This window comes from Mastomys coucha, unplaced genomic scaffold, assembly GCF_008632895.1.
Source record: "Mastomys coucha isolate ucsf_1 unplaced genomic scaffold, UCSF_Mcou_1 pScaffold9, whole genome shotgun sequence".
Taxonomy (NCBI): Eukaryota; Metazoa; Chordata; class Mammalia; order Rodentia; family Muridae; genus Mastomys; species Mastomys coucha.
This window is the reverse complement of record NW_022196915.1, coordinates 61,748,654-61,776,374: the sequence shown is the minus strand read 5'-3', so window position 1 is coordinate 61,776,374 and position 27,721 is coordinate 61,748,654. Positions and strand designations below refer to the sequence as shown.

The window sequence follows — 27,721 nt, the reverse complement described above, 5'->3', positions numbered from 1 at the left end:
CCCCCCCACCAAAAAAAGGAGAAAGGTCAAGCAAGAATATTTAAGTCAAACTCAGTGTCTGGCCTAGCGGTAAATACCAGTTACAATCCTGCATCTCAGGACTGTTCCACAGCAAGATTCAAATGCAGTCATAGCAGAGACAGTGTCCTCTGCAACCTCCACTGTGAGCACAGCCAAGGTTAGCCAGACACCTCAGTCACATAAACACCTGAGACAATGTGTTAAGACACAGTAAAGTGGTTTTCGATCAAACCATGTAAAGGTAAGGGAAAATACTTACCCTGACACATACATGGATACACAGACAGACAGACAAACAGACATATGCAGGCACATATACCCAGAAATTTTTATTAAAAAATTAGATGGGATAAAGTGGACAAAAATCTAGGGTTAGAGGAGTTATTTTCCAAGGCCCTAGGTCTAACCAAAGAGAAAAGAATGTGGTAAGAACCTTCAGATCATTATAAAATTTCACAATTACAATATTAGTAGTCTTAAAATTAAGAAATTTTACTGATTATGGGACTAGGCAAAAGGACACGGGCTCATAAAACCTAAAACAATTCCCCCCCCCCAAAAAAAACCCAAAATAACAAACGTGGTAAGTAATGGTGCCTTCACTTTCTCCCTCCCCTTGTTTAAGCATCTGTTCAGCCTCTTGATGACAAAAAGTTTTAGTAAGCTATAAAACAAACATCAGAACAAAACCACCCGTATCCATACATTAAAAGGTTCAGTTCTGCTAAAAGTTGTTGTAATAAGGTGAAAACTAATTGAGATGAAATACTTTCTGACTAAATACTATCAAAGCATAGTGCTCCTCTGTTCAGGCACTGTTCTCAGTGTCCAGCCGGCAGTAACCAGTCTGCACTTCACTGCAGTCCAAAGGTCTGGGTGGTATAAGTACTCCAACAGCTCACAGGACCAGAGACCAGGTGACAAGCAGGGTGTTCTCTGGATCACAGACCAGTGACACTACCCACCAAGCCAAACCATTCTATTAAAGGCTTAACCTAGACTTTGCACTTGAGTACATTCCTCTGCTTGTTACCAGGTGAAAGGGTGTGAAGTAATCCACTATTTCCTTAGGAAAAAAAACTACCAACTTCATAAACTGTGTTATTTAGCCCTGGGTAAAGCTCTGTGTATTCTGACACCTGAACTTCTGTGTTAAAAAGCAATTTTCTCTTTTCTGTAGTGCTGCAATTGAGTCTAACGCCTCCTGCTTACACTCAGCCACTGAAACAAACCTTCAGCCTTCAAAAGCATTTTTTTATACAGAAAGTTCATTTTATTTTTCCAATGTTTTTGTCAGAATTAAGCTTTTCTTGAACTTAAGAAATATATAAATGACTCTTTAAAACTTCCCAGAGCACAAGTTCTACAAGACAACCAAATGGAATCCTTCCCAAAAGCACTCTAATAGTACGGCATGTTATACAGTTAAGGCAAAGTAAAGTTACCTTTGGGTTTTTCTAGAAGTTGTTGACATGTTTCTTTAACTTTGGTAAAGAGCTCAGAACCGGCCAACTTTTTAGAAATCCCAACTCGCAGAAGAACGGCTCCAGGCGTGAACTTTAACAGTGCAGCCCCAGGCTCTCTTGGTTCTTTCGGATGCTTTGGCATTAGTCCAGACCAGTCCACATCAATCACATCTAATGGGTCTGTAAAAAAGTTAAAGAAAGGAAGAAAAGAACTTTACTTTATACCAAGAAACTGCCATCTGCGGCTGCCGAGATGACTCATCAGGTAAAGGTGCCAGCAGTCAGAGCTGTCAGCATCAGCCTGATTCTTGGAACCCACATGGAGGATGGAGAACTGGCTAGGAAGTTGTTCCTCTGAGAGCCACACATGCCCTGTGGCATATGACCACTCAACGAAAAGACAAGTGACAGAATGTGAAAGAGTAACACAGTGACTAGTAACACACAGCAGACAATCTGAAGAGGATGTGATAAATGCCATCTCTAAGTTAGGAAATAAAAGGTCAAATGAAACAAGAATATTAATAGAGATCCAGACCAAGCCAAGTAACTCCTTATCACAAGAACAAGGAAACAAAACAGCAACAGGTGTCGGGTACCGCCTGTAACCTGAGGCTTGGGGAGTCGCAGGCAGGAGAGTGAGAGGCCACCTTCAGTTATTCAGAGGGTTTGAAGTCACCTTAGAATGATAACAGGAGATCCTTTCTTAAACACTAAGATAAACGGCTGCTTTCCTGAGGTTAGGAGTGTTTCTCCCAGTACTCACTCAAGTGAGCGGGCAATGTACCCAGCACAGTAAGGACGAGAATCACGGAATGGACACATTGCAGAGAAGCAACTATATCAACTGTGTTCAAACAAACTTCTGCTATCTCTATTTTTGAAGGTTGTTTAAGAAGCTGACTGAACCCACCACAGTTGTGAAGTCTTGTATCACATACCTGCCGTGTTGGACATTGGCAAGCAGCTGGGATTTGCTTAGGTTCTGGGTAAGATAATATGAATTAAACTCTGGAAAACTTCTGGAAAAAGAACTCTTACAATTCTTTTCTTCCCTAGGACACGAGTTCACATGGAATGCCCATTAAAAACACAGACACACACACTGTACCACTCTTTTAATGGGAGGAGCTAAGTGCCCCTTACCACCTCTTACGGCAGAACATTACACAGCACACAAGCTGCACTTCTTCTGAGCTCTGCAGTACATTACCTGGCATCTTCTCCTCTTCCTGCTGGTCCTCTCTCTTTTCTGCATCCCCTGCCAGAATTTCATCCAGCTCATCATCACTGATGGGCTCATATCCTTCCCCAGCACCAGATCCTAATGAATGTGCATCATCTAACTTAGATTCGTCATCTCCTGCTAAACAAAGGAAGTTAATGTCAAAAATAAATAAATAAAAACTAATAAAAACTAAAAGGGAGCAATAAAAACTGTAAGTGGAATTAAAAGGCAGATACCACTGGGCACAATAATAAGCCATGAAAAAGTTTTTTTTTTTGTTTTGTTTTAACCAGAAAACTACATTTCATAGTCAAACATTTGATAACTTAACCTGAAATTTTTTACTAGTCACATTCTTAATATTAACAATACAGCTGCAATATACAAAGGTGCTGGGACGCCACAGTTCAAGAATTGGAAGTAATGCTGAGGAGGTCGCTATACTGACAACTTGTACATGTACACACTCAATTTGTGCCGCTGTACCCTGCCTCCCTTCCTCTGCTCTTCCTTCTGCTGGAGCGCTCTTCTTCAACACGTCTCCTCCTATTTCATATCTTCTTTTTGTGTGTTAATTTTCAATAATACCTGAATATGGAGGAAAATCTAATTTCTCAAGGCTATAGCAATTTTTTTACCCAAATAAATTCACTTTAAAAACTTGCAAACCTATTTCAAACTACAGTATACGCCCGAATCTTAGTCTATGATATTTAGCTCATTATATAAATTTTCAAACAATAAGGCACAAATGTGAAAATGCATTTAATTTTAATTTTCACTACTTCTCCATTCAGCTTCTCTGTCTCAATGTTTTCCTTACTGAATAAAATTTTTGGAAGAATGCTGTAATATATTATCAAAGTGTTTTGTTGCCATCAGTAGTATAAATCCTATTTTGTTATTTTATCGACTTTCCCCTTCAACTATTCCCTGGCTAAGCTTTTATTTCCTGCTGAGTTAGTTGTAAACCTAGTCCCCAAACTATAAATATGCTTAATTATTTCTAAGCTACATACTTTATGGATCTATAACCCTTGTTTTCAGACTATAACAAAAGGCTCATGGGTATTCATCTGCAGCATAAAAAGTTGGAGGCTATAAAGTAGTTCTAATAATTCTAATAGTTTTTCTATTTTTCAAAAGAAAATCCCTTTTTTGTACTCTATTATAACAGCAACATATGCTAGTTTGTGAGGCCACTGCAGGACACCTTAGTGGACTTGCATAGAAGTCCTTCTTTGGCCATGCTGAGCAGTGAAGCTGTTCCTAACAAAGAAAGTGTAACCTAGGATTTTATATTGTCTCAACCAATTTCAGTTTTATGCTATTAACTTGGTTGATCTCCAGAACTGATTTTTGATTTCTTCAGATTGAAAATCTTGATTAGATGAATCCATGTTGTTCTGGGCATACACTAGCTCTAAAATCAATGACCCGCAGATTGCTACTGCACCCCTGGGGCTCTTGAGCCCCTGGCATATGGCAGAAGGCATTCTGACCACCACAAAGCCTCCACTGATGGTGAGCCGCAGCATGTGCCCTGAGACGAGGCACAGTCCATAGGTACAGTGGCTGTAGCGCTGCCATCTAGACCATAAGACCTGGTTACCTGGTGCAGCAGCAGATGCTGGCCCTGGTGCTGCTCTCAGCTGAGTGGCCCATGGAAGCACTGGTGAGTCTCAGGCATGTGCATCATTGAAAAGCTCATGCCAGCTCATGCCTCATGAAAGTTGAACCATCAAGACCTCCTGAACCTCTTCCATAGCTGAGTCCTCTCCCCAACAATGGTTTACTGATTATTCTTTACTATAAAATTCTGTATTTTCTCAATATCCCCATTGACTGACTCATCTCCAAGGCAAACAATTTTAATATTACTATACTAATACATTTCTAAAAATAAATGTACACATAAGTTTATCTCACTTTTTCTACCATAAGCTGAGTAAAATATTTATGTGCTACAGCAAGCGATTCATTTCTAAATATTTATGCATATTATCTGTGGTCACAGTAAAGGAATGATGTATTCAGGATAAAAACAGTAACTCCAGACCTAAAAACCTATTATAATGACTAGTTCAATTATATTCAATTACATCCTAAGGCTGTACTTCCATTAGAACCATAACTTGTGACCTGATGCTACTTATAGTCAAAACTGAGATGAGACTGTAATGTGATGAAAACTTGGATGTTTTGTTAAATGGAAAAAGAGGCACACCGGAAGTTATATAACCAACAGATGTAACAATCCACCTTTTTAAATTTTACTATACAGGCCAAACGAAACAATCAAATAAAAAAACCCCGAACAAAACAGAACCTTAATCTGCTGAGTTGAAATGAAAGGCTATGCAGAACAATGAGGTAAATCTGCACAGTAAAACTGGAGAGTCTGGGAGGCAGGATTTCTAAAGAATTCCCAGAAGCCATCTCCTGTTAACCTGAGGTACATATAGTTCACCAAGAAATATTAGGTGGAGAGTGCACACACAGGCTGAGCATGAACAGCATGGTGTGTCCTGACACAGTCCTGATGACAAAGGATGGAATTCATCAATAGGAGGAAACCATGGGAAAGTCATTCTGATACAGCGCAGGGCTGCTTACAGAAACAGCAGAGCAGAGGCTCATAGAGCAGCTGTTGCATTTAGCAGAGAAAGCTCCAGAAGGCAAGGAATACATTACAGCTCTTTGTTAGAGTGAAAAGGAGGCTGAAGAAGGATGACAGGCCAGACATGCCCGAGTCAGTTTGTCTGTCTGTGGCCTGGGCATGAGTTCATAAACAATGGTATTTTATTATTTTTAAACTGCCATATGACAGCATTTGACCTATAGTAAAAACCACTGATTTAAAAAGTGACTGTTTACATACATCTCTTGGTTCTGATTACGTAACTCAGTAACACCTGTTTTAAACACACACATACACACATACACACACACACACATACACTTAAAGACATTTCTACCTTAGTTTTCTTATTACACTTCACCTCAATTTTGAGTATAAATAACATGAGATATCGAGTCATGGTTTTAAAGGAAGTTTAGATTTTCTGCATAACTAAATTGAATTGTACTGTAACAAACTGAACTGGCTGGAATAACTTTCTTTTGACTAAAGTCACTATCCTCCACCCCTACAGTGAGTCAGTTTGTCTAGCACAGTGGGAGTGAAAGGTAGCAGGAGAGACAGTGGGGAATAAAGTTCCATAGGCTTAAGACTGCCTCTATATCTTTTTATTCTGCACAGGGTCCCCAATAAAGGAGCTAGAGAATGGATGGATCCAAGGAGCTGAAGGGGTTTGCAGCCCCATAGGAGGAACAACAATACGAACTAACCAGGACTCCCAGAGCTCCCAGGGACTAAACCACCAACCAAAGAGTACACATGGTGGGACTCATGGCTCCAGCTGCACATGTAGCAGAGGATGGCCTAGTCGGTCATCAATGGGAGGAGAGGCCCTTTGCCAGGGCCAGGAATCAGGAGTGGGTGGGGAAGAGGGGAGGGAATAGGGGTTTTTTTCAGAGGGGAAACCAGGAAAGGGTAGAACATTTGAAATGTAAATAAAGAAAATATCTTTAAAAAAAAAAAAAAAAAAAGACTGCCTCTGACTGGATCACGCAGCTGATGCGGCCCTGGATTCTAACTAAAGAGTCCGTCAGGCTTCTACAGTATGTCTGCCATCCAATAGTTTTAGGAGTGGGGTTACAACGTGTTCTTTTTCTATTGCCCTAGCAAACAGGAACCACTAATAGCTATTTAATGCTTTGCTTTAATTTTTGCCACATGTTGAGAAGAGGTCTTGCTTTATAGACCAGGAGGACTGGAACCTGATTCTCCAGTCTCAGCCTTCCTTCCTGGAGACAGCTCTACAGGTGTGAGCCATCATGCTGAGCTGATAATTTTGCTATCATGTAAGAATAAGATGTGATGTTATTACAGGGTACACGCAATGCAGCTAAGTGATCTTCATTTCAACTTTTAGGCAGCGATGAAAGTAACTGATGCTCTGCTCCTTGTCTTCTACCTTAACCATTACTTCTTTACTTCACTAAGCTCTTTGAGAAAGTCGCCTGAACATAACTACTGAGATGAGCACACCTTTACTCTCACGGACTTGCTTCCCTTACTCATTTACTTCCACTGGAACAGAATGCAGTCAATTCATCTATTTATTCATGGATAACTTTAACAGAAAACTCGAATAGGAATGAGGGAATATAAGAGAAGAGCGGCACCCTCACCTTCCAGACTCTCTGTTCTCTCAGCTTTACTCACATCTTCAAACCCTTGCACAGACCCCAGGTCTCTGTCCATCCTTTCTTTGTCCAAGGCCATAGAGTCCCGGGAGCTGCCTTCCAGGTCTCTCTCGTGTTCACTCTCCAATTTGACTTCACTTCGTTTCACAGATTCCAACTGAGACGTCTCAAAAGTTCTATCTCGTTCTCTGTCCCTTTCCATGGGGTCAGTGATCAGTCGCTCTCTTTCTCTGTCCAAGTCTCTCCTTTTGTCTCGGTCTCTCTCTCGTTCCCGAAGTCTATCTCGGTCTCTGGTCCGAGGCCACTCCTTCTCAGCCTCCCGGTCCCATTCCCTCTGCCTGGGATCTCTCCGGTCCCTCTCCCGCTCTCTGTCATGCTCATACCTATCTCGTTCTTGAAGTCGGTCTCTACTGTCAAATGACCCAGATCTTGAGTGACCCTGCCGATCTGACTCAGGAGAGCTTCTCCTTGAGCTGTGGCTTCTGGAATCCTGGCGATCTAAAGCAAGTGCACATATGTAAAGTTAACACAAGAAACAGGAACAGAATGTTTATTTTACAGTCCCTCACAATCTATATAACTTTTCTATTTTCTACATGTTCTGTTTATATACTTTATATTTCTACATCTGTAATCCCATACATCCAAACTCATTTTAAGGTAAAATTCTTCTCAATTATAGTGCTAATTAAAAGTTTCTCAACTGTCCTTGTCCATTTTCACTACTGACCAAAGCATGTGTAACACACACACACACACACACACACACACACAAGCCTAGGCAGTGATACAGCTGATTTTTCTAGCCTTCAATTTCTTCTCTATCATATTTTCTATGGTCAAAAAGGTAGCACTGGCTGCAGGCAGAGAGAAAGAAGGTTAAAATACATAAGCCTGATCAGTAACACACTGCTAAGATCCTGATGTGAGCATCCCACTGCATATGTTTCTTCATAAGAAAACAACAGGATCACAATTCAACTTTATTACCTGAAGAAGTACTTCGACTGGGTTCTCCACGCTTTAACTGATCAATCCTAGACTTTCTCTCTCCTGTGATTTCTAGGCTTTTTGTTTTCTCTCTGTCCCTGGAGCCACTATGGAGCACTCTCTTCCGACTACCCTGGTCATCCCCACTTCGATGAGCAGAATCATTAGATGGGGAGCGTAGGCGACCAGAGGTGTGGCTGCGGTGACTTCGATTGCTTCCAAGGCTGCTGCTTCTCTTTTGATCCACCAGCTTGCGATGTGGTGTGTCTTCTAGGGTCACATGAGACACTTCCACCTTCTCCCCTCGTGCCCTGTGGCATTTTCTATGTGAGTCTTCACTGCCATTGGTATTGGAGGTAGCAGCAGAGCTTGAAACAGTGGCAGAGGTGGTAGCAGAAATAGCTGAGGGGGCAAGAGCAGTGGCTGCAGAACTGGCAGCAGCCACAGGGGGTGGAGGGGGGAGAAGAGAAGACAGCGGGGAAGGGGTGCTTCCAGGAGTGGCAGTGGCTGCGGTGTGCTCGGCTTCCATGCCCTCAGTGCGGTCAGGCACATCCTCATCGGACCAGTCACTAAAGGCTGTATCCTCTTTCTTCAGTGGATCCTCGAGGATGCCATCCTTGTCAGTGGAAATGTCAATCAGCTCCTCCTTGATGGCCAGAGGGGGTGTGCGTGGACCTCTCTTCTTCTTATTCTGCGGGGCTGCCTCTTCATCAGAAACATCAGAATCACCCTTGGATCTTTTACGCTTTTTTTCAATGTTTTTCTTCTTCTGTCCTTTTTTTGGTGAAAACACCTGACTATCCTCATGTGTCTCAAGGTTGTCCCTCTCTATTCCGACATCCTCCTCCTTCTTTTTCTTTACAGGTTTCTTCGGAGCTTTTGCTTTTTTCTTTTCATCGTGGACTCGATCAGACCCATCGCGGTTGCGGTCTTCGGCCTGCCGATGGCTAAGGAGGTCTTGCACGCGCACTCTTGAGCTGTCCACGCTTTCTGCCTGCTCCCTTTGCCTGTCGCTACAAGAAAGCTTCTCTTTGAGTTCTTGTTCTTCATAGCGCCTTGAACTCTCCTTTCTTTCTGATTTACGATCCTCCTCTTTCCATCTACCTTGCCTGTCTTCTGTGAGGTGGGATGGGCTGAGAGAACGAGATTCCTGTGGCCGTACAACCTGGCTCAAGAGTCTATGCTTTTCATCTATACAAAAACATAAAAGTAGTCACATCTTCATTAGGTCAGTAAATAGAACACATCACACTTAAACTTCAAACTCAGTTTTCATTTCAAAATGGCAACGAAAATAAAAACACATCTCTAACAACCAATATTAGGAAAGATAGTGGCCTGGTGTGAAAACAGTATTCCTAACACACTCCATTCACATAAGGAAACATTTAGCAGCATAGGACAAGAACATTTTAAAAAGTCTGGTTCATCAGTCAGAGGATGGGCTCGTCGCTACAATGAGCATGCACAGACAGAACATGACTACTCACTTTTGTCATCCCCACTGTGGTAGGTGTCACTGTCAGGAGAATGCTCCCGCCGGCGCTTGGGGGACTGCCGAGGGCTGGGACTCCCTTCATTTCTATAGCGCTTCCTAAATTTGGACAAATACAAGTTATAATAAAGTTCCACATGGAAAAAAAAAAGACTTCTGTACTCTGCTTTTTTACCAGTATTACTTCATGTAAGTAGAACGTACAATCACAGCAAGCTAATTTTGTCAGAGCTATACTTAGAAAAGACATCTAGGCTTTTAATAAAATTTCTTTTACTTTATTTGCTAAAATATACATCTGTGAGTTAAAAATCCACAGGGACATTCCTCTCTTTACACACATGAAACACTCATGGGAAACTTGCCAGATCTAAATACTCCAAGCTGGTAAGATACAGCAGAAAAATCAATACAATACTGTATTCTGTAATACAACTTGTCAATTTTATGTCTTATGCTGAGAAAAGGGATAAGAAAAATCAAAGAGTTACTTAAGGAGTTAAAAAGCTATGAGTGTGACTTACAGCCACATTAATTTCATGCAACTTAAGTAAGTTCCTTACGGTTCCCAAATCAAAGTTCTCTTGTCTGAAATTGAGAGAAAAGTAAAAACCCTTCTTATATGACTAGACTGAGTTAAACTAATTATATGATAAATCTAGTAGCATGTGAGAACACTGGGTACATTATAAAAATTCCTTTTATCGTCAAAGAACTAAATCACTTGCTTAATGGCAAACAAACAAACAACAACAAAATAATCCATGTGCTTACATATTTGTTTTTTTAACTAAACTTCAACTTAGTAGCTTAAATACCCTGGGTAAATTATTCTAGTGTTATCTTATATGCTAGTTAAATTCTGACTTTTTTCCCAATTGAATTCTAAGTTTTAAGAGTTAACACTGTTTCTAGATACCAGGATCAAAAGGTGAGAAAGAACAGTTCCTTACATAGATGAGTGGCCATATGAACAGGGTCACTCATATGACCATATGAACCATTTAAATTCTTTTAAGAAAACCTGAAATTAGAATAATAAAGCAAACACTATGGTAACTCAGCAAAATTACATAAAACAATGTTTTCCTAGAAAGTTGTAGGTAAGTTCTGGGCACTGAGATGAACAAGCTATGAAAGTATGAAGGTATTAGTCTCATTTAACTACTGTTTGGTTAGCATCATTCCTAAATTTCTAGGTTCAATTTTTAGGTGGGTTAGATATGAAAAAAAAAAACCCAGAAAAACATGCTACTGTTAGACAACAGACACATGAAAAATATTAATAAAATCATGGAACCATATAACAGATAAAGACTTAAAAATCTCAGTCTTAGGAGACACAATTCAAGAGAAATGTCCATTTGCCTACAATATCTGAGGTTTACATTCATTATTCTTTTTTGTTTGTTTGTTTGTTTGTTTGAGATAGGGTTTCTCTATGCAGCCCTGGTTTTCCTGAACTCACAGAGATACACCTGCCTCTGCACCATGAGTGCTGGGATTAAAACCATATGTCACCACAGCCTGGCATATTCATTACTAAAATGGAGAGAGGGAGAGAGCAGAAATAGACTCCTGGGATCCATAAATAGAACTCAGAATTCTTTTTCTAGACAACATTTTAGGCACCAAATAAACATGTATGGTATACACATGAAGCAAAGCAAAGCACAGAACACCCACAAACCCTGGGCACGCTCTTCTGAACTGAGGGTCCCACCCACCCTCCTTACTTGGACTTCCTCTCCTCGTGGCTGTCTCTGAGGATCCTGTCATCTCGAATATGAACATCCTCGCGCTTCTCCCTCCGGTCATCGCGTCCCTTGTCTTTATCTTCCCACTCTCTTTGCCGTTCTCGTTCTTTTTCTCTTTCTCTGGCCCTCTCTCGCTCCCGCTCCCGTTCTCGCTCTCTCTCCCTCTCCCGTTCCCTTTCTCTTTCCCGTTCCCGTTCCCTTTCTCTCTCCCTCTCTCTCTCTTCTCGCTCCCGTTCTTTTTCCCTCTCTCGCTCCCTCTCTCTTTCTCGCTCTCGATCATGGTCACGATCTCTCTCTCGTTCTCGCTCCCTCTCCCTCTCTTTCTCTCTCTCTCTTTCCCGCTCTCTAGCTCTCTCTCTTTCTAGTTCTCTTTCTCTTTCCTTTTCTCGCTCCCGCTCTCGCTCCCGCTCTCTCTCCCTCTCCCTTTCTCGCTCTCGATCCCTATCTCTGTCTCTAACCCTTTCGTCTCGTCTCTCATCCACTCTGTCTATTCTTCTTTCCTCTCTTCTTTCATCTCGCTCAAGCTCCTCACTCCTTCCCTGATGGCGAATAGGTGAGCTTGGTCTTTGATCTAAAATAAAAATTAAGTTTGTCAGTGATTGATTTGTCAAATATCCTATAGGTAAGTCTTAAATTTTATCTGGGTATAGAGTATCAGGTCATGGCAGCAACAAAGTATAGATCAAGTACTGCACTTATAGTCTGAACCTTTAAAAACTACTTTCTTAAAGATGATGTTCATTTGCCCTCTAGCTAGTTGCTTTCTGCTTCCCACCAACATCCACCCTGTACCAATCCATCCTTGATTTTACCCTACATGCTCGCTACCCTGCCTTCAGCCCACTACTTCAACCCCGCTTCAATCCTGCCATCTCTACCCTCCACCTCTTATCTTCTCTGTCCCCACAGCAGGACCTGAGAATGCTGGTGGCAAAGGATAGGGGCAGCAGGAGGTGTAGAACATAGGAGCTGAAGGAAAAAAATTTCCCTTGTAAGTCACAGCTCTAATTTCAGCCCTAAATGTATACACACCAAAACACAGCTATAATGTGAGCAAATAAAGAACAAACAAATGTTTGAAACTTACAGCTGCAATATTAATTCTTAGTAAGCTAGAATTTGGGGCACTGATGTCTAAAAACCTTAAAATTATTAAATCTACATAATTACATACTGATGCATTTAAAATAACTGACTCATTGCCTCTTAAGTACTTCCCTTCCCCCGTCCTTACACAAGTCCCATAGAGAAACTGGATGCATGCTGCTCAACAGGAAACTAGTCTGCGATCAAAACTGTGCACTGGGGAATGGCACAGGCTATTCTCTCCAAATAGCCATGGGACCAAGGACACTATACTCTGGAGACTACTCTCAAGCTGTATAATAATGTTTACTGGTTGGGTGACCAATAAGCTGTGCTATAAGTATGCCCAACAGGCTGGCAACAAGAATGCCTGTTAAGTAGATAGTATTAGAATATTTGTAGGTTCAACATAGTAACATGAATTTGCCTTATCTCTAATGAAAACAAAACAAACAAGACTCTCCTAAATTCCTCCACAGAGTTTACAGGTTCCTTTCAAAAGTTCATACAAGATTAAAGCTCCAACACAGTGAAACCCTACTGAGTCTTTACTGCTCCTTCTTTAAAAGCTTAGCAGTCCCAATGGGGTGAAAGCAATTCTGGTAACTGTCAGTTAATCAGACGTATCAGAACCAAGTCTGTTCTTCTCACTCTTTGTTACTTTTGCTGAAATCTATTACAACTTTAAATAAATCTATTGTATCATAACATTCTTGCAGCAGATCTATGTTAGAGGGAATTTCTGGTTGAGTAGTTATAGCCAAAATCACCATTATGAAATAACCTGAAAAAAACAAAACAAAAAACCAATTTGGTAATTTACCAGTAAGCTCTGGTGTAGTAGCACCAGAAGCTAGACTCCAGTCATTTTAAGGGCAAATGAAAGCTTTATAATCCCAACCAAAACTTCCCATCTTAAAGGAAAATACAAAGGATCTAAAAATGCTACAATACTATGCCAAACTGTCTTCCTTCTGATCTCTTCCCAAAAATGTATTCTTCAAAGCTGTGCTTTCATGCTTTCCCCAATCCCATTCTACACAGGTACACTGATTTCATTCTAATACTTCTTTGTTTTCCAGCCCATCTCTACAGTTGCCACATTAATGCAGAACTTCCTCAGTTCTGTCTGAGGATGACACCATCAACAGTCTAAGTGGCTGGTATCTTTGCCTTCAGTTTCCCATCCAGAAGCATAATATGTTTCTCATAGAAACTCGGATCGGCATGCTTAAAAGCAGCTACTTGTAGGTAGTGAAAAGCAATGAAATCTGACCATTCCAGTCTGGTCAGAGGTTGTTTACAGCCTGTGTTATATGCCCCTTAAGTCTTCTGCTCCAGCTGCCTGGCTACCACACTCCAGCCTCATACTTCACTGCTTGCTACCTGGGAACAGATGAGCCTTTTAGGCCTACATGGCTGCTTATGCACCACACCATTCTACTCTTTCTCAGTGTTCCGTCCAACAGGCTGATACATTCTCTGAGCTAATGTGGACAATACCTCTTTACTTAGGGGAGCTTTCTTGATATTCCACAGAATTGTTACTTTGGCTAACAGAATTTTACATAGTCCTGGGAACCATCCCATCATCAGCTGTCTGTATTAAAGTGAGACAAGGTACACCTGAGCCTATATCCATCCTTAACCCTCTCCATCTTCCCCCGGCTCAAACTATAGCCACACCAGCTTCTTTCACACTCTGGGACATGGTAAAGTACTACCCATCTTTGGGAATTTGTACTTACTCTTTATTCTCAATAGAACGTGTTTATCACAAAGCTAGCTGCTTCTCTTACCTTTACACTTTTGCATAAATATTGTTTCATGATGTTTAATAAAAACTCTAAAGTCAATAGATAGTATCAAAGAGACTTTATTTGGCATCTAATCCTTATGTACTTTCTAGTAATCCAGCTTCAACACTAATTTATAAGATCATCTAATAGATTATCAGGAAATTTCTACTTGAGATATACAAAACAAATTAGCTACAGCAAGTATGGACTCTCAAGACAAAATATAAGCATCTTGATTTTCTGCATACTCCTCAGCCCATCACCACACTTGCCCTGCTTTCTTAATTTTCCTCTTTCCCTGCCTTCTTTTTTTTTCTTCATTTCTTTAACAGATCTCTGACACTGTAAAATTACTGCAACAGCTAATTATTGAGTAGCCAGGTCCTTCAACTGTAGGGGTTACCTGGTAAAAGCACACAATAACCTACATTTTTAAGGCGCTACCTACCACATGCAATAGGGCACCCCCAGCTCTTCAGATGTTTTTATTAGGTGCTAGTAGCTAATGACACAATCCTACACCACACAAAGATTAAATGAATAGCTTCAAATATGTTACCAAGTATGGATCCTAAACTACATTTCATGTTAAACATGATTTGATATCAATTTAAAGAATAATTTCCCCAGCTGTTAAGCACTACAGGATACATCTGTTTGACAAACCTCGTTCTCTGTTATCCCGACGGTCTCTTTCTCCATGCCTTCTCTCAAAGGAAGAATCCCTTGCTTGATCTCGAGTGTCTCTCTCAGGGTATCTGTCTCTTTCAGGATAGCTACTTCGAGTTTCCCAGCTGTCATGGTAGTTGCTGCCACTACTATGGCTATCCATTTGGGATCCTCTTGTGCCTCGACTTCCTACATAAAGGATGTTCAAAAAATAGTTAACAGGTAAACTTTATGCAACAAGCTTATCAGTCACAATCTTTCCTTAAAACAGTATAAAGTTTAATTATTTATTTGTACTCTAAAGTGTTATAAACACTGATAGAAAAACAAACAAACAAACAAACAAACAAGCAAAAACTACATTGGTCAGAGAACCCAAACTGTCTGAAGACAATTTTCATAGTATTCTACATCACTAAGTATAGCGAGCATGACTTACCCAACTCCCCTTAGGTTTTTCTGCTCAAGTTAGTAATTCCAATATGGAATTCAACTGACGTCAAATTATTCTCATAAAATGCTAACAATAAATATAAGTAATAATGCATTTAGAAAAGAAACCTGAGCTATTTAACGCTTTCTATATGACTATACAAGATATGGTTCATTAACATGCCAAAAACCGTACCCTTTTCAGGCAGTTCTGGACCTCTCCCCCTACTTCTGCCCATTCGGTCATTTCTAATTTCACTTCGAGACTCATTTCTAGAGTCATTCCTTAGTTCAACTCTAGAACTCTCTTCTCTCAGGTGGTTTCTGCCATAACTGCGGGCTTCTTCCTGGTATACATCCTCCTTTCGATGACTATCCCGAGCATCCCGGATATCCCGGACATCCCGAACATCCCGGACATCGCGAGCATCCCGGACATCTCGAGCATCCCGGACATCCCGAACATCCCGAACTTCCCGAGCATCACGGACATCGCGGACATCGCGGACATCTCGGACATCCCGCACGTCCCGAACATCACGGACATCCCGAATATCCCGAGCGTCTCGAGCATCCCTAGCATCCCGAACATCTCGAGCATGAACATCCCGAGCTTCACGGTCCCTGTAGTCATGGACATCCCGAGCTGACCGGGAATCTCTGGGATCGCGGCTCTCCTTGGTATCTCTGCTATAATCCCTCATCTCTCTGGAGTCCCGCATGTCTCTGGAGTCTCTAAGTTCCCTGCGGTCTCTAGTGTCTCTCCGGTCTCGGCTGTCTCGTGGTTCTCTGTCATCCCTGTGGTCATGTTCAGGCTCTCGCTCTTCTCTTGTGTCCTTTTCTCTATCCCTTTTGCCTCGAGTTTCTGTAACACAGTTTTGGAAACAACTCTAATTTTGTTCATAGTTTGAGGGAACTAGATGATATATTTCACACAGAGTACTTAACATTTTACTACAAAAAGATTCATGTTTTAAACAGAAAAAGAGAAAATAAGGGTAAATGACAAAATTAATCCAGGTTTAAACTAGGTGTGGTGGCCCCACCTGTAATCTTGATTCTGGGGAGGTAAAGATGAAACTATCCCCGGGGCTGTCTAGCCTACTCAGTGAGTGAGCTGAGGTTCATGAGAGAGGGTCTCAAAAATATGGTGGAGAGTAATAGGAGGAAGACACATGATGGATGCACACACACTCTGGTCTCCACATACACACATGTACAGCCAACTGCACAAGTATGTGCACACACACACATGAATATGTATATGTGTGGACAATACATACACAAAGCACACAAAGAGATGAGAACTATTACTGTACATAGCATTTCACCCTGAACTGAGAGTACAGATCCAGCCTGGACTTAATTTTCAGGGATCTGGAAAACTGTTGTACTGCCTGCTGGGGAACCAAGCTTAGGACTCATGCATGGAAGAGCTCTACCACCGGACTACCCTCCCAACCACTGCCTACTTCCTTTATTCCTGGAAATCCCATGGGTCAACTGCACTGACCTGGCTGACCTGGGAGTTTTCCCTAGCTCCCCTCCTTTATCAAACATCTCTGGTACTTTGGCCAAAGATACATCTCTGGTAATGGCCAAAAGTGCTCATTAATATCATAGAAGGTGGCACCAATTTACATACCTTTAAGTGCTCACTAGTGCATACTTAACACTTTTCATTTTTCTACATTTAAGCATTTGCTACTGCTGCAGCCTGCATGTTACAGAAGACTCAACAATACAATCTTCTTCTAGTTCTTACATAATGATAAATGTGGATGTGCAATTTTTAAATAAAGTATAAGAACTCTGAAAAAGGAAAAGCACATAGACAGAGTTTACCTTCCCTCCTTTCGTGACGCCGATCATGTGACTGTGAAGTCCGTTCATGATCATGCCTCCCTTTCTCTCGCATTGGAGAGCGATGTCTTGGAGGACTTTGCTTTCTCTGAGGAGAAGACAGACAATGGGTTGGATAAGGAGAGGCAGAACGTCGTAAAGATGGTGTTAAAGTTCTCTGGTAGGACGGGGAAGGAGTTCTTTTCCGGCGAGGAGAAGGAGAGTGTCTCTGAATGGATGACCCTGACTGTGAGGATGACGAGTGATGTCTAGAAGACAGAGGAGAATGGTGCTGTCCCGGGGAGGAAGACCTATGAGTAAAAACAACAAGAAGCTTGTTCAAGAGTTTTCTCTTTCAGCCAAGGAAAAATGCATAAATAAGATGGGCTATAAGGTTAAAACTGGAAGTACAAGAAATAAGTCTGGACAGATTTTAATTCACAGTGCTATAAAATTACCTGATTTTCGAGTGCAAACAAAAGATCTAGAACAGATCTTAGAGATAAACCTGTAAACTATAACTTTACTGAACCAGCACAATCCCTAACTGCATTATAAACATGTGTCCTTACACCCAAAGTACAAGAGACCATTACAGAAGACCACAACCAATCAAAATGCAGAATTGTGGAGCTCAGGCTCAACTTATACATCTACAACACAACTTCTGCACCCAGGGCTCAGAGATCACTGCAGAAGAGGGAGTGGAAAGATTATATAAGAGCCTGAGGGTCAATCAGTTTGCTGTGAGTTTATATCTCTTAGAAATGTCAGAAATTACATCTATAAGTTCTCATCAACATGACTGCCTATATATGATCTGAACAAGGATGACACCAAGAGACTTACTAACATGGACAAGGGTGAGCTCATGAGGCCTGAACCCTAGACAAACAACTATAGGCAAATAACAAATACTTAAAGCAGGAGAGTCTTCCCTAAGGACACCAGCTGGTCACCTAACACCAAATGTTCAGCTCTCAAAGTAAATATACAAGTATCATTATACAAACTAAAAAGGTTGTACTATGTAGTTAGGAACACAGACACACACACACAGATACACAGACACAGATACACACACATATACATGAGAGGGTTTCTAGAAAGAAAAGGGAAGGGGAAATAATCTAATTATATAAAAAAACAAATTTAAAAATAAAAAACTGAAAAATGATTGCCACTGAACTATGAGTTCTGAGTTTCTTTCTGGGTTACAGTTAAAATTGATTCAAACTTAACTCAGGATTGGGCTTAGGTTCTAATGACATGGCTAAATGAAAAGAGGTCGGAATCATTGGGAAATATGGGACCTGCTATGGTGCCTCCTTCTGGAAAATGATGAAGAAAACTGAAATTAGCTAGCACACCAAGTACACTTGTTCCTTCTGTGGCAAGGCCAAGATGAAGAGAAGAGAGTGGCATCTGTCCCTGTGGTTCATCCATGAAAACAATGACTGGCTTGGCCTGCACCTACAATATCACTTCTGTCACTGTCTAGTCTTCCATCCAAAGACTGAAGGATCTCAAAGGCCAGTAGAAGTTATTTAAGACATGTGTGTTGTGCAATAAACTGATTCAAGTTTTTTAACATAAATTAAAGATTTGAAGTTTCTTGCTTAGAGTTACTCCAAGATATTTTAATCAATATTCTGCTATATTCATAGATTGATGCTTAGCCCAATTGTCATCAAAGGGTGTCATCCAGCAAAACACCCAAACACTAGGCAAAACCAGGGGAACCTGTGCAAAAGAGGGACAGGAAGGATTGTAAAAGCCAGGAGTCAAGGACACCATTAGAACACAGCCACAGACCAGCTAAAGACTGAAATGACCAACACTAACCCTGAATAGGTCTGAGCTAGGTCCTCTGTATATCCCTGTGGTTGTACATCCCTGTGTCTGGTGGGACTCACCTCAGCAGGAGTGGGGTGGGTTATCTCTGACTTTAGCCTGCACTTGGGACCTTTTTCTTCCTGCTGCATCGCTTCATCCAGCCTTCATGACAGTTTGTGCCTAGTCTTATTGTAACGTGTTATGCCATCTTTGGTGGATACCTCTGAGAGGCCTGCCTTTTTTTTTTTTTTAAGAGAAATGGAAAAGAAATGGATCTAGGGGAGAAGGTAGGTGGGGGGAGTGGAGGGAGGGGAAACTGAGGTTGGAATGTAATGTATGAGAGAAAAATAAAAAAAATAAGGAAAAAGACTGATTCAAAGGTATCTATAATATTCTTTGATGACTGGCTCAAAGAACACACACACACACACACACAAAAACCCATAGTATTAATTAATCTACACTATCTTTAAAGACATACCATATAGTCCATTTCTATCTATCAGATCTTGGTACCTACATCATGGAAGGAGAACTCCAATTCAAGCCAGAACACTAATCTCTGGCCAAATAATGGCTTTATTATTTTAACCATGTTTTCTTCTCATATACCCTTTTAAACTTCAGAAAAAGGCTGATTTTAAAGATCTTTACATTTGTCTCTCTGCTACTACTTTAAAAGTCAATGGCCAGCCAAGCATGGTAGCCCATGCCTTTAATCCCAGCACTTGGGAGGCAGAGACAGGTAGATCTCTGTTGAGTTCCAGGTCAGCCTGGTCTACAGAATGAGTTCCAGGCCAGCCAGAGCTATATAATAGAGATCCAGTCTCTCCCCTCACCCTACCATACTCTGCCCCCCAAAAGGAAGAAGTAGCAGCAACAATAGCCAATGATCAAGAATTGTGAAAACAAAAAGACTACAAGATAGGAGGTGGCAGCTATGGCTGAGAGCCTGACTGGACTCTAATCCTCATACACACTCCTTGTATAAAAGGTATGCACTAAACAATGAAGGTGGCTCACTCTAGAATACAGTAAAACAACGTAAGCATTTCCACTGAGAACAAGAGATAAGAATCTACCCAATACTAGAGCATAATTCCAAATTTCTGGCATTCTGGTAGAAAAATGGAATGCTTGTATTTTTTGAACATTTTAGTTTAGTTTTAAGAATTATTCCTTCATTTAATCCGACTTGAAGTCAATGAAGTGTATTTTACATATTTTGCAGCTGAAAAAAATGTTAGAGAACAAGTAACTAGCTATCTTATACAGAAGCAAAGCCAAGTAAAATGTCTGTCCTCTTCCTGTAACTTTACTATCTTGATTAAAGACTGGCCACTCTCTTTAAGAAGGTCACATCTGTCATGGAAAGTGAGTGTTGCATCCTTTCCTGTGACTTTCCTTTAGTTCCTATATTAAAATCCTTCTTTGGAGAAGGGATGCATGAGGAGGCCAGAGCAAGATGTCAAGTAACTTTCTCTATCTATCCCTGCCTATTGCCTTTGAGAAGGCTCTCAATGAATGAGAAGTCACTGTATCTACTAGAGAACTCTCAGGACCTGTCTCCACCCTACAATGGTAAGGTTACAGACACATGCAGCCATGTCTCATTTTGTTGGCACTTGAGAATTGATCCCATGTTTGCAGACCAAATGTTCTTACCCACCAAGCCATCTTCCTATTTCCTTAAAATCTTTACCAATTCCAAGTGTTTGAGAGGGGGAGGAGGGAGGGAGAGAGGAAGATAAAAGAGACAGATCTCTGTAAAGAATCATACTTTTTCAAGGGAAGCATTAAATTTAAAGAATCTGAAAACTGATCAAGAATGAATCTGGCTCTCATCAAATTTGTATTTTACAAATCTTATAAAGCAAGAAGATAATGAATACAGATAAAAAATTTTTCAATATTGTACTAGCAAAGTACTTTGAACAATATGTTAAATGTATACATACTGTGACTACATGCATTTATTCCTGGAAAGCAAGAGTGGTTAACATTTTGAAAAATGACTAATACAATATACTACAAGAACTAAAATAAGAAAATAATCACACAAGGATACTAATACACAAAAACATCTGACAAAATTCAAAACCATTTATTAGTCCTCAGCAGAGCCAAGCATGGTAGCATATGCCTGGAATCCTAGCATTCAGGAGGCAGAGTTTAGGGCCACCTAGCCTACATAGCAAGTTCCAAGCCATGGTTTTACCCTGTCTCAGATGATGATAATCAATAAGCCATTTATGAAAAGCTTACAGTTAATATATCACTGAACAGAAACTGAAGCTTTCCCTATAACACACCGACAAAGATGCCCTTTTTATTCAATATAGTACGCAAAATCATAGCCACAGCAATCAAGCCAAAAAATAAATGTCATCAAATAGAAAAGAAAAAAGGAAAAATACTTGTAGATGATGGTATCTTGTATGTAGGAAATCTTGATTCTACAAAAACAAAACAAAATCCTCTTAGAATGAGTTCAGTAAAGTTGTAGAAGAAATAACACGAAGAATCGGCTGTATCTCTGCGTACTACAATGAACAAATCTGAAAAGGAAGCTGGATCTGTGCTTATGGATTAGAGATTTACTGTGCTGCCCACACTAATGAAAGCAATCTACAACCAATGCCACTCAAAATTCCAAAACAATTTTATCCTAAAATTTATATGGAAATCTTGGAAAGCTCAAATAGCCAGAACAACTTTTGAAAGGATTGAACTCTTTCAGAATTCAGAACACAGTACAGAGATATATTTAAAAAGCAAAACACTGTCATATTCATAGTGACCTTCCTAATGAATGAGTATTATTTCATGTGCATGCACTTGCACATGGGGGCACATACAAAGCCAGGTAGTCCAAGATTGAGTGCTCAGAAGTAATCTGCAAATGCATGCTCAGATGAACTTCCACAGAGATTTCAGTATCAGTCAAAGGGGGTGAAAACCCAGTCACTTCAACAAATGTGACAGCAAACTAAATCTTGACATGGCCTTTCAAATGCACACACCAAACCAGTATAACCCTCAAAAGAAAACAATGGAAAACTTTATGTACAGGACTTGGCAATGATTTCCTGAAGCAGTATTTATAGGCCGGTGGTTATAACAATACTATTTTAAAACAAGCCAAAGGTGAAAACAAACCAAACACTCTCCATGGAAGAATTAATAATGATTTGTGCCACATGAAATATTACTTAGTCTTATGAAGAAGAAAATTTTGCCATATGTTACAATATGAATGAGCTCTCTGGACATTAAACTAAGTGAAATATTCTAGTCAAAGATTGCATGATTCTACTTATAATGAATCTGAAGTCATTCAGGATGCCATTCTGGAGCTCTGTCTCACGCTGCTCTCCATCTATGCAATGCTATACATCTAATATAGTTATCATCTTCAATTTTCACTTAAATACACTAAAATACTGGTGGTGGTGGCGCACGCCTTTAATCCCAGCACTTGGGAAGCAGAGGCAGGTGGATTTCTGAGTTCGAAGCCAGCCTGGTCTACAGAGTGAGTTCCAGGACAGCCAGAGCTATACAGAGAAACCCTGTCTCGAAAAACAAAACAAAACAAAACAAAAAAATACACTAAAATAATTTTAGATTAAATAATGTATAATCCATAACTCATTATAGGAACTATTAAATGTAATACACAATTGAAAACAGTAAAACCTATGTCCCACAGCTTCTGCAGAGTCAGGAATCTTGATTTTGTATAAATACTGACCAAACATTTCTACTTACCTTGGCTTGTCTCGTTTTTCTCTTTGCCTTTCAAAATCCCGTCCTCTGTCTTTTCCATCTCTTGGTTTTTCTTCTATCCTGTCTTTCACTTTATACTTTTCTTTATATTTTTTCCCCAGAATGATATCTTCTAATATAGGAGGAGGTGGACTAGGAGTGCGTGGCCCTTTCTTTTTACTTTGGTTGCCTTTCGAATTTCTGGAGGTACATAAAGCTATAGTTAGAAGTTTCAATATTTCTGGAACCCCATCTAGATGATTTTAAAGTGCGCTTTACAATTCTTTTCGATTATTTGTCCTTTTACTATGCAATATACTATCTACATACAGGAAAAAATGCACACGGAACAAAGAATGTATAGTTTACTTTTAAAAACAATGCTTACATATCATTCTAAAGAGTCGTTTCTAAGGCGTTGGGGGCAGTGGAAGAGTTTCAGGGAGAGACATAACATCCTAAGAAAAAATGCTAACGTTGCTTTCTTTTTTAGATCATATAGAATAGATGAATGCCTGTCATCCCAGCACTTAAGTGGCTGAGGAAAGACCACAGTGAATTCAAGGCCAATCTGTGCTTCACAGAATTCTAGGTCATCCATGACCAAAGAGCAAGACCCTGTCTCAAAACCCTCTCTCTATAAGAAACCAATTACAAAAGGAAAAATTACTAACCCTAACACACTTCTATAGTCTGTGTCTGTCCTTTTGTGTATCTACTGAAACTAGATATCCTTGTACAAAAATGAAGCTGAACTGTTATCTTGTATCATATACAGAAATTAATTCAAACTGAATTAAAGGCAAAAACACACAATCCCAAATTTAAAATTCCTAGAAAAAAGTGTGAAAGAGAGCAAACACTTTACTTGGCAATGGTTTATCAGCCACAACCTGTAGTACAGAAAAGAAACAGACAAATGGAACTATAGCAAGTTGTATTTGCAAGTCATACAAAAGTGGTCACAAATACTTTTATTGTTATTGCAAATCAACACCCCTGTCTTGTATACAGCAGCAGCTCTTAGAGTGTTTCATTTGGAATGAACATAGACAAAGTGCAGGCATCTGCCTACAACAAAAAACAACTTAGGGAATCATGTTATTAAAAAAAAAAAAATCACTGTGTGGGACTGCCTGAAATAGAGGCTCTAAATTTTTTATCAATTTGGCAGTCACTAGTTTTGCTCACAATAAAGAAGGAACAACTAATTATGTCATCTAAAATTGGCTTGCCTAGCACTGTTACTAAACATCTTTCTAAATCTTTGAATCTCATTTAAGAAATCATTTCCAACTCTGAGATAACATAGATAGCCTCCTAAACTTCTGGAATTTTGCCTTTCATTGTTAAGTATACAATAATTTATAAGTGGTTTTGAGGTACAGATTATCATTTGGCACTTTAGTTTTATGTGACTTTAATCCCTTACATATTTAAACCTGGCTGACTTGGCATTATAGCTGACACAAAGCTTAACTGAACAGTATTTTCATGTTAACACTCTTATCCCTAAAAGCCCCATCACTGATATTTATTTCAAAGCCATTTAGAGCTTTAGGTAAGAAAAACAGCCAGGCAGTGGTGGCGTATGTCTTTAATCCCAGCACTTGGGAGCAGAGGCAGGTGGATTTCTGAGTTTGAGGCCAGCCTGGTCTACAGAGCGAATTCCAGGACAGCCAGGGCTATATAGAGAAACCTTGTCTTGAAAACTAAAACAAACAAACAAAAAAAAATTACAAAGAAGAGTCAACATAACTGATTTTCTATTTGGGTGATCTGGCTTTTCTGTCTTGATACTTATAAGACATTACTTCTCAGAATTTACTTATTTACTTATTTTTACAAAGCCTGGGTACTTTTATCTTTTTCAACACATGCCAGCAACCAATGAGCTGTTGAACTTGAACACTTGTTTGTTTTATATCATCACTCAAATATCTCATCATCTTAAATTCCTGTCATTACCATCTGGTAGAAATACCCTCTACCAGAATCTCAAATTTGTCATATTGTGTACTTTTCCTTTAAATCACAACCATTTTGGGCTGGAGAGATGGCTCAGTAGTTAAGAGCACTGACTGCTCTTCCAGAGGTCCTGAGTTCAGTTCCCAGTAATCACATGGTGGCTCACAACCATCTGTAATGAGATCTGATGCACCCTTCTGGTGTTGTATCTGAAGACAGCTACAGTGTACCCATATAAATAAAAATAAATAAATGTTTTTTAAAAATTTACTACTAATATTGAAGTAGTTTCTTTTAAAAAAATCACAACCATTTTACTAACTTCATATTTAACAATTTCAGTGTTCATGAAAATCTTTTCTCTAAAATTGTCTTTACACAGATATTTTTCAATTTTAAGTTAAACCTGTCAATGCAACATTCTTATGAATGTGTTAAATTTACAAATCTTGTATCTATTAAAATTATTTCTGTTTAGTGTGTGGCCACTCCTTAATATACCATATCCTCCCGGCATTCAGTGTCATCTTACGATTTTAAGGAGCCCTTTGTTTTTATACTTTTGGTGTGGTTTCATTGGAGCTTATTTCATATGACTTTGAGTTCTGCAATCCCAAGATTCATTGGATATATAATTAAAATAGGCAGCACGGTCCTCAGAATTGTTGGTATGATTTTTTAAAAGATTTAAAAGCATTTGACTCATGGTTAGCCTTTAGAAAACTGAGCTTTCTTGGTCCGTATCCCTCTGTTATTAGTGTAGATAGAAACAGCTGCTTACACAGTTAAAAGATTCCTAAAACCTGATGACTGAATCTTCACATCCTTTCCTTCTATCAATAACCACAGTAGCCACAAACACCAGTACATTATTTATGAAATTACAGAAACCCTTTATGTACAAAATGGTAATAAATGTCTCGATTTCTAAACATTTGTCCACTTTAAAGAGAAACAACAATATTTGTCATTTGGGCAAGACTTTAAAGATGAAATCATGGAGGGATTCTTGACAAAAATGTATTTCCACATTACTCCACATAATAGAGATGATGTTTGCTAATCTTCCTTCTGGCCCAGTGCTGAGCCACACTCTCTACACTTTATTCTCTGAAATGACTCTCCTAGAACTTCCACCCAGGCTACTGTACACCACAGAGTTACACAGGTGCAACATCCAGGTATTTCCCTTAAGCACACCATTCCAAAGTCTAAGGAAATTCAGCACTGTCAGAGGGTGCGGGTTGGCTCGTGTGTGTAGAGGATACAGAGCAGGCTCATATGCTTGGCGTCCCTGTGAAGGCTGCCCATCTCCAGGAGTTGACCAATTAGGCTAGAGTGGTTGGACAGCAAGCTCCAGGGATCCTCCCCATCTGTCTCTATAGTCAACGATTGCAAGTGCACACCACCTTGTCTGTCTGTTCATGTGGGATCAAACTCAAGTCTTTATGCTTACAGGACAGCACTTTAGTGACTAAGCCATCGCCCCAGCCTAGAAACATCCGCTTTGATTCTGCATGATGAGAAACTGCAGCTCTGTTAAATCACTAACAGCCAGTATTTATCTATTACCATCATCATCAGAAACATCCTGAAAACCGACTAAAACAAGAGCAACACCACTGTGTATGTGTGCATAAAATAACTAGAGAAGAGGTCATAAATTCAAGAGAGGGAGGACATAGGAATTGGAGAAGGGAGAGGAAGAAATAGTGCAATACAGTGCACTCATGGATGAAACTCAAGTTTAAAAAGTAATGAAGTTGGAATTTCTTGATATGCCTTTAAAAACAGAGTTGGAAAACAAAATTCTACTATACTGCATTGTTTTCCAAATGAAGAAGACTGAGATCAGCAAGACTGTTTAACATTTTAAAGTCTATTAGTTATTTTTTTAGCAACACATGATCAATATACTTCTTACTCATGGCATACAGCCCACTGTCCATTTTTATCATTTTTATATCATTCTGAAACTATTTCTGGACAACTTTAAAAATATTTCGTATTTCTTTTTATAAAAATATATATACAGAAAACTTTGCTTGGGTTAAGAAAGCAAAAGGTCAAAACAGAGAATGTATTTGTGATTCTAAATCACACTGTAATAAATATCTCCAGATATTATCATACCAGACCTTAGAATGTGTATCAAAGAAGAGTATGACTTAATTTGCCAGTAATTACATCTTTCCATTATGCTAACCCAGAAAGATCAGAGTCTGTTTATCTGCATTCAGTTGATTTACTGGCACTGGTTGAAATGCCTATTCAATTTTAACAGAAATTCCCATCCTTACATTTAATATGTCTTCCAACAATTTATGCTATGACTCAGCGATGAAATTAAAGTAGGTTACCTTCAGGTTATATATGTAGCTCAGTGATACAATGATTACCTAACATACTCAAGACTCTCCATTAACTGCCAACACACACACACACACACACACACACACACACACACACACACACACACAATCTGACAGATTCAATACAATGCTGCACAAGCCTGATAATCTGAGTTTAACTGATTCTGGGGACCCATGTGATGGAAGAAGACAAATGACTTACTAGAAGTCAAAAGCTTCTCTGTGACTTCCACATTGGTGGTTTGCTGTGGTATGAGCAATAATAACAATAAATGCTATATATATATTTATATATGCCTATATATATAAAAAACAATAATAATAAATATTAAAAGTAAATGCTTGGGTGTGCTGGTACACATCCATGTGATCCCAACACTAGGGAAGTAGATTTAATACCTAATTTCAGTTCAAGGAAGCTTTAGAGAGAAGCCTGAGCTACAAAAGACTGTCTCAATTTTATTTATATATAAAAAAAACATATAAAATTGAGTATATATATATATGTGTGTGTATATATGTGTGTGTGTATGAGTATATATATATAACTTAGTGTTTCCCTTGTAATTTTTTTTTTCTTTTGGTTTTTGAGACAGGGTTTCCCTATTTAGCCCTGGCTGTCCTGGAACTCATTCTGTAGACCAGGCCAGCCTCGAACTCAGAAATACACCTGCCTCTCCCTCCCAAGTGCTGGGATTAAAGGCGTGTGCCACCACTGCCCGG

The 27,721-nt window shown here is 39.7% G+C and overlaps 1 protein-coding gene and 1 pseudogene across 6 annotated transcripts in view; one reads left to right on the top strand and one right to left on the bottom strand.

The window, feature by feature from the left end:
* Zc3h13 (zinc finger CCCH-type containing 13) overlaps positions 1-27,721 on the bottom strand; it is a 64,165-nt gene that overhangs the window by 5,586 nt on the left and 30,858 nt on the right. For 4 of the 6 annotated variants that reach the window (XM_031360830.1, XM_031360831.1, XM_031360836.1 and 1 more), the window contains 10 exons: positions 22,662-22,859; positions 17,061-17,368; positions 15,412-16,080; positions 14,781-14,972; positions 11,209-11,800; positions 9,468-9,571; positions 7,978-9,168; positions 6,973-7,485; positions 2,701-2,853; positions 1,467-1,667 (listed from right to left, as the gene is read on the bottom strand). In XM_031360830.1, the coding sequence (XP_031216690.1) occupies positions 1,467-1,667; positions 2,701-2,853; positions 6,973-7,485; positions 7,978-9,168; positions 9,468-9,571; positions 11,209-11,800; positions 14,781-14,972; positions 15,412-16,080; positions 17,061-17,368; positions 22,662-22,859 (4,121 nt within the window). The remainder of the gene's footprint in view (positions 1-1,466; positions 1,668-2,700; positions 2,854-6,972; positions 7,486-7,977; positions 9,169-9,467; positions 9,572-11,208; positions 11,801-14,780; positions 14,973-15,411; positions 16,081-17,060; positions 17,369-22,661; positions 22,860-27,721) is intronic. The other 2 variants (XM_031360832.1, XM_031360833.1) reach the window with 1 other exon arrangement.
* On the top strand, positions 18,327-18,597 carry LOC116084082 (annotated as a pseudogene).